Here is a 7,331-nt window from a genome sequence, read left to right as displayed (position 1 = left end):
CATTCAGTTTTCCCTGTTTACTCAGTAAAGTCCTTACAGCTTTTTTTTCTAATCAAGATCAGTGAAGAATCAGGCATTGCATTTGGTTGTCATTTCATTTTATTCTTTTAATCTGAACTATTCCCTTTGCCTTTTTTGTATGTTCCATGCCATTGACAGTTTTGAAAAATTAAAGCAGATTGTCTTGTAAAACATCCCAGATTCTTGATTTGGCTGATCATTTTCCCATGATTCAAGTTAAAATGCTTGGCAAAAATACCACACAGGTGATGTTAGCAGAGAGTTTTTGAGCACCTGTTATGGTCTGAACTGTGCTAGTGATCAGGAGTGAATAATATAGTGTGGCCCCGGTCCTTGTGGATGCAGAGCTAGTGAAGCTGACTAGCTGTAGGCAAAAAAAGTCACACAAGTATATCATTGTTACTTTCAGTGGCGCTGTGAAGGTATAGTGAAAAGTTTGATGCAAGATTATAACAAGGGAGCCTCATTTCGATTACACGCTTCTCTGGGAAGCTAACCTTTAAGGTGAACCCTGAAAAATGAGAAGGGATATCCATTCTCTTTTGTACTTTACTGTATCATTTAACTTTTTTTAACATTGTTATGAAAATAATAAAACTGTTTTGAAAACAAGAGAGTGGAGAGTAGAGCAGTCCTGGTAAAGAGAATAGTGCAGTATATAGAAGCCCTGAAATGGGGAAAACTTGGCATCTGGAAGGAACTGAAAGAAAGGCAGTGTGACAGGAGCATCACGAGCCATGGGGAATAGGGGGAGGGAGCTAGGGAGGTCCACAAGACTAGCTTGGAGGAGGGCTGTGGAGACCAGGCCACGCAGTCTAGATTTTGTTTCTCTAAGAACAGGAAGCTTTTGAAGAGGTTTAAGCCATTTCGTGTAGGTTGTAATACAAGTAAAACAAAACCACTTTGCATCTTCTTACTGTGAGCCTAGCTTGTTGGTATTGGTAGGCACGCAAAAATGCGATAAAGCTATGACACTGATAAAGAAGTCAAGTTTTTTTTTTCCCCCCAGCTTTGTTTACATCATAATTGACAAAAATTGTGTGTGTGTATATATAAGGTGTATAATGTGATGATTTGATATACTATACATTGTGAAATGATTCTCACAAGCTAATTAACACATCCTCAAGAAGTCAAGTTTTAAGTTTTTGTTTTGTTGTTTTAATCAGACTTTATATCTCAGAGTCTCACAAGTCTATGTGGTTCGTCTTTGTTCTCAATTTTCGTGCAAGGACATTTATCCCCATTTAAATGTCACAACCCTTTTAAAATGAGTTTCCCGATGAAATCCCCAGTGTCTTGGTTTGAACTCTATGCTGCTTGCCATCGTGTTAAAATAAGTGCTTGTTTCAGAGTAAGGGCAGGTGTGCTACCTAACATCAGAAATGCCACTCTGGGCAGACCAAGTCTCTCCCTCAGTGAGTGGAAGAGTGAAGTTGCCTGCCATGGTAAAGACCTCAAAGGCCTGGTCCTTTGCCCCAAATGCCCTTACCTTTCCAACAATAATTTTCTATCCTTTTCTCATTATTACTTAGTCTGATTTGCTCTTTAGCTCTGCTTTATTCCCAGTTATTTCTTTGCTCAGCCCACCTCCATCATCTTGTTCGACAGAAGCCCACCCACCTTCTTGACATTTGGAAGGCTTGCTACAGTCATGTCATGCCTTAAATAATATTTCCAGTGCTCTTTTTCTATTTTGAAAACTAGACATTTTGCCCGGTTCTCAGGGAGATATTTTTCCATAAAGCTGTGGAAGATGTATAAGTGAGTAACATCTGTAAATAGAAGTGAAGTAAAGGAGGTTTTTGTACTATTTTAAGTATTACTGCAGGCGTTACTGTAATACTTTAAACATTTCTTCAAACCTTAGAATACATAAAGTTCTTCTGTAACTAACCATGTTTTTAGTAACAGTGAGGAAGAAAAACATTTTTACTAAAATGAAATAACAGTTAAGGAGGTAAAATGATTTAACAAAGGTCTTATGATTTGGGAAAGATGAAACATATACTCGAGTATAGACCTGTTCCTACTCGGTTCAAGTCCTGCCCTCCCTATGAAGCCTGTTCCTGGCTCCCTCAGGAAGACCCAGGCTTTCTTGTTCTTGTGTTCCCACTGGTCTTTCTAAGTAGGCATTTTACAGCTATTGTATACTGGTTGTATGAGAGGCTCCTCAAGAACAGGAACAGTGTATGACATAGAGTAGGCATTGTTAAATATTTCTTGGTTGAATGAATGAATGTTACAAAACACAGCTGAGATCTGAGTTACTGCATATCACTAAATTTCCTAGTATTCAGATAGGAGAGTTGAAGGATAAATTTAATATACTGAGGAAACTTCTGTATATGTTTTTGATCCCCCACCCCTTCCCTCTTTGCCTGTCTGTTACAGATGCCTGAGGAACAGGCATTCAGTGTTCTGGTCAAGATCATGTTTGACTATGGTCTCAGGGAACTTTTCAAGCAAAACTTTGAAGATTTGCATTGCAAATTTTACCAGTTGGAGCGCCTCATGCAGGTAAGTAGAGAATCCAGCTTTGCATTTGCCAGTAGGAATGCAAGACTGGGAAGAGCGGGATTGATGAAATGGTGCCAAGGAGCAGGGGTGATTTCTAGCCCTCCAGGGTTAAGGACAGGTTTTAGGTTTTTCATTTCTCTCTATGTAACGATGATGCCACGATTAATACGGTGTTAACCCGACGGGTGTGAGCCGGGTTTTCAATCTCATAAACACCCAAAAGATCAGATGACTGTAGGAGCCTTTAACACAGCAAACTCAGTCAAGAAATATTCACCAAGGCTCTGAAGCTGACTGGTTAGAAATCTTATAACAAAAGTGAAACAAACTTTCCCAAACATTTCATAACTTGGAAAGAAAAACTGTCCTTCCAAATATTTGTCACCATTTGGGGATTCCTCTTCAGAGCTACTTTGTGGACTGGAAACGAGAGCTGAGTGCCAGTTTAATACCAGATGATAAGTGTTCTTCTCAGCACTTTGGCAGTTTTTAGAAAAACACAAATATGTGACTTTTTTGGCCTATTTCTGGCAGATTTATGAACCTCCTGAGTGAGAGTTCAACAGCTGCATATGTGCCCAAGACTAATTAGTTTGCTATTTCAGGAATACATTCCTGACTTGTACAACCACTTCCTGGATATAAGCCTTGAAGCACACATGTATGCCTCCCAGTGGTTTCTTACGCTCTTCACTGCAAAATTCCCTCTCTACATGGTCTTCCATATCATCGACCTGCTTTTATGTGAGGTACGTATCACACTTTGGCTTTTGTTTGTAGTGTCCTTCCTGTGTCACCTCTGTTAAAACAGAATTTGTTCTTCTCAGTTATTTTATTTAATTGCTGGAAAATCCAGGTTTAAGTTCCTCTTCCTTGGGCTGATGCTAATAATCATGTTTTGTCAAAGGTGCTCTCTGCTAAAAAAAGCACATTTGTATTAGTTAGGTTTGGCTGCATTGAAGAAATCCAAAATAACAGTGACTAAATAAAGTAGAGGTTTATTTTTCTTTCCCATGTAAAAGAAATCAGAAGGTTGGCAGTAACCTACCTTCCTCAGAGTGCAACTCTGTTCCGTATGGCTGGTTAGAGCTCCAGCCACTGTGTCTCTATATTTAAGCTAGGGGGTTTAGGGGTTCGGGGAGGTTGCATCCCCTCTTTTAAAAGACATTTCCTGGAATTTCCACCTGCATTTCTTCTTAACCTCTTATTGACCAAAAGTTAGGTACCTGACCATACCTAGCTTCTAAGGGGAGTTTTTTTTTTTATTTAAGCTGACTAGGAATTTGCTAAAACTTGGGGGTCTATTACTGAAAGAAAATAGATATTATAGTAAATAACAATCTTTGCCTCAGCTTAGTTTTGGGTTTTAGGGTGTGTGTGTGCCTAAGAAGAAAAAACTAATTTCAAAAATAATACATGTTTGTTATAGAAACTGTAAGCAAAAAGATTTAAAAATACTTCTAATCCCAGTCTAGAGGGAAACTACTTTTAACATTTTGGTGTATATTCTTTCTGCCTTTTCATATATGTGTATGTGTAGTTTCTATATGGAACAGTTTTTTTCATATGGAATATTATGTAATAATGTATATTATGGTTTTATATCTATATAAAAATACATAAAAATACGATTATGCTATATATGCTATCTGGTAACCTCTTTTTATCTCATATACTTGACTATCTATAGACAGACACCTCCACATGTATACCATCCTTATTTTTAATTATCCCATATTTAAAACGTATAAAAATCCATTAAGAAATTTGTATCTTCTATCTAGCTTGAAACATTATAAGAAACAGCATTTCAGATATACCATTATTCTTTTTTTTTTTTTTAAAGAAGATGTTGGGGGTAGGAGTTTATTAATTATTTTATTTTTGCTGTGTTGGGTCTTCGTTTCTGTGCAAGGGCTTTCTCTAGCTGTGGCAAGCAGGGGCCACTCTTTATCGCAGCGCACGGGCCTCTCACTATTGCGGCCTCTCTTGTTGCGGAGCACAGGCTCCAGACGCGCAGGCTCAGTAGTTGTGGCTCACGGGCCTAGTTGCTCCACGGCATGGGGGATCCTCCCAGACCAGGGCACGAACCCATGTCCCTTGCATTAGCAGGCAGATTCTCAACCACTGCACCACCAGGGAAGCCCCATTATTATTATTATTATTATTATTATTTTGCGGTATGCGGGCCTCTCACTCTTGTGGCCTCTCCCGTAGTGGAGCACAGGCTCCGGACACGCAGGCTCAGCGGCCATGGCTCACGGGCCCAGCCGCTCTGCGGCATGTAGGATCTTCCCGGACTGGGGCACGAACCCACATCCCCTGCATCGGCAGGCGGACTCTCAACCACTGCGCCACCAGGGAAGCCCAGCCCCATTATTCTTAATTAATGCCAAGTATCCCATTCTTTGGATATATCATAATTTATGTAACCAATTCCTAATCTCAAACCTTTGTCTAGTTTTTCACTATTATAAACAACCATTCGTTAAGTAGTTACTGTGGGCCTGGTGGCATGCTAAGTAACCTACATAAACTTTTCAACTAATTAGTTCAGAAAACCATTGGGAGACTATTTGTTATGGAACTTGAGGCCCAGAAACTTTAAAAGTTTAACACTGTCAGCAGATTTTAGGGCCTCACCTGAGCTGTCCTTTGCCCCACTACTCCTAGAATGATTAGATTAAGAAAGGCAGATTAGAGGGAACCCTGAGCAGATTCAGTTCTGGGTCCTAGGGCTCATGGACAGAGTGATTGTTGTACTTGGAGTGAGCAGTATAGAATACAGGAAGAGCCACCAGGAGTTACTTCCTGAGAGATCACAATTTTATGACTCTAATGTTTTAGTTCGGAAGCATAGAATACTTTGAAAAGCATTCTTGAATTGCGAGAATAGCTCTAGAAAAGCTCTTCTCTCAAAAAAATGGGAGACTGGGTCTACCTTAAGTGGTTTTTCAGTGGTTGCCCTGTAATTTTTTTCCCCAAGATATTTTCAAGATTCATTCCTTAAGTTTTTACAGTTTATCTAAAAATTGTGGGGTATTCTGAAGACAAACAGCTTTTAATAATCCATATATAAACACTGAAAATGTTTTCTGTGTTTTCTTTTAGGGAATAAGTGTTATTTTTAATGTCGCCCTTGGATTATTAAAGGTACAGTACACATTTATTTGTAAGCTGGGTTATCTGGTATTCCTTGTTCAGCACTTGCAATATCTTGGTCTTAATCTCATTCTGAACAGCCACTGTGCTGTAGCATTGTCCCTGACAGTGGATATGTGCAAGTAGCTCTGCAAAGGCTACAAAGTATCTTCTGGGGATTATAAAGGTGCTGGGATTATAAAATCCTTCTTGGGCACCTTCATAGCAGAAAACTTTTTCTGTACGTGGTTGTATTTTCTTCTTTCTTCAAGACTTCCAAAGATGACTTACTATTGACAGACTTTGAAGGTGCGCTGAAGTTCTTCAGGGTTCAGCTTCCTAAGAGATATCGCTCAGAAGAAAATGCAAAAAAACTGATGGAATTAGCTTGCAACATGAAGGTAAAATCATTTTTGCATTAATTTGGATTCCTTTGTTAATGTCTCACTCTTCCTGATCAAATTGTCAACATTTATAGTACATTAATAATAATGTTTTCTTTTGTATTGTATAATTTTCTAAATATTTTCATATATATTACAGCCTATGAATTAAATATCAGGTTTCATGATTTCTACTGTGCTGTCCTTTAACTTTCAGTATTTGTTGTTATGGTCAGAAATTCCCTAAAATGAAAGTAATAATACATGAAGGAAACTTATTCACTATTTATCACTTCCAGTGAAGCATTTATGATTTGTATCCTTTTTTTAAGGTTAAAAAAAAAGAAGAATCTCCTTGTGTTCATGTTATAAAAGTTTTGTTTTTAAAGAAGAAAAAGTAATTGAGGGAGTTTAGTTTGGAATTTGAGAGGTGGAGGCAAATGGGAGACAGAATAAATAGCTGTATTGAGATGCTTATAGGGTGCATAAAAGACTGACTGTCATATTTACTCAGTGTGTCTCCAGAGGGTAGAATTGTGATCAGTGTGTCAGGGGCAGATGTGGTAGGAGAGAAGCTTCACTATCTACTGAATTAGAGTACGGACTGGGAATTAGAGAGAGATCTGAATTCAAAGTTATTTCACCTATTTAAGGCACAATTTCCTCATCTGTAAAGTAATATTGGATTTCTGGTTCTGGTTATATGTCAGACTGAGCTAACTCAGGCTACCCTTCTTTAAACATTTGGAGATGCTAAATAAAGTATAATCCAAGAAATGTTTAAATACCTGGATGAACTTGAAAGAAAAAAGAGAAATACCCAGGTGCCTTAAACAAAGTGGCTCAGTGTATTGTGTGTGATAATAAAAGAGCGTTCCAAGGGAATATAGAACCAGAGGTAGGTATTAGGATTTTACTACTCACGAAGACAAGACATGATTTGGGGCCTTCTGGAGGCCCCAAAATGAAACTGAAATCTCTGCATAAAGTTAGGACTTCAGAATGGCCACCCTGTTTGTGAAAGCAGGAATACAAAAACTACATATTAGCCTGATAAAAAATAGGAATCATGATATAAAGTGAATGGGGGATTTGGGGGGGAGGGAAAGGAAATAGAACTTCTAGAAATTAAAATAATCATTAAAGTTATCGTTCAATGTAAAATGTTACATCCTTCACAAGTATTATGGATAACATTTAATGATATTTTACCATGTGCTAGGTACTGTGATTAAGTGTTTTTACGTGTGAGGATTGTACAGTGCT

The 7,331-nt window shown here is 38.3% G+C and overlaps 1 protein-coding gene across 2 annotated transcripts in view; it reads left to right on the top strand.

The window, feature by feature from the left end:
• The window catches only part of RABGAP1 (RAB GTPase activating protein 1), a 150,612-nt gene that overhangs the window by 116,788 nt on the left and 26,493 nt on the right, over nt 1-7,331 (top strand). For both annotated transcript variants that reach the window (XM_082842511.1, XM_082842512.1), the window contains 4 exons: nt 2,416-2,541; nt 3,147-3,290; nt 5,653-5,694; nt 5,955-6,083. In XM_082842511.1, coding sequence (XP_082698637.1) covers nt 2,416-2,541; nt 3,147-3,290; nt 5,653-5,694; nt 5,955-6,083 — 441 coding nt within the window. The remainder of the gene's footprint in view (nt 1-2,415; nt 2,542-3,146; nt 3,291-5,652; nt 5,695-5,954; nt 6,084-7,331) is intronic.

The sequence above is a fragment of the Leucopleurus acutus genome (assembly GCF_964270905.1).
Source record: "Leucopleurus acutus genome assembly, chromosome: 7".
NCBI classification, from domain to species: Eukaryota; Metazoa; Chordata; class Mammalia; order Artiodactyla; family Delphinidae; genus Leucopleurus; species Leucopleurus acutus.
This window is presented reverse-complemented; position numbering and strand designations above follow the sequence as displayed.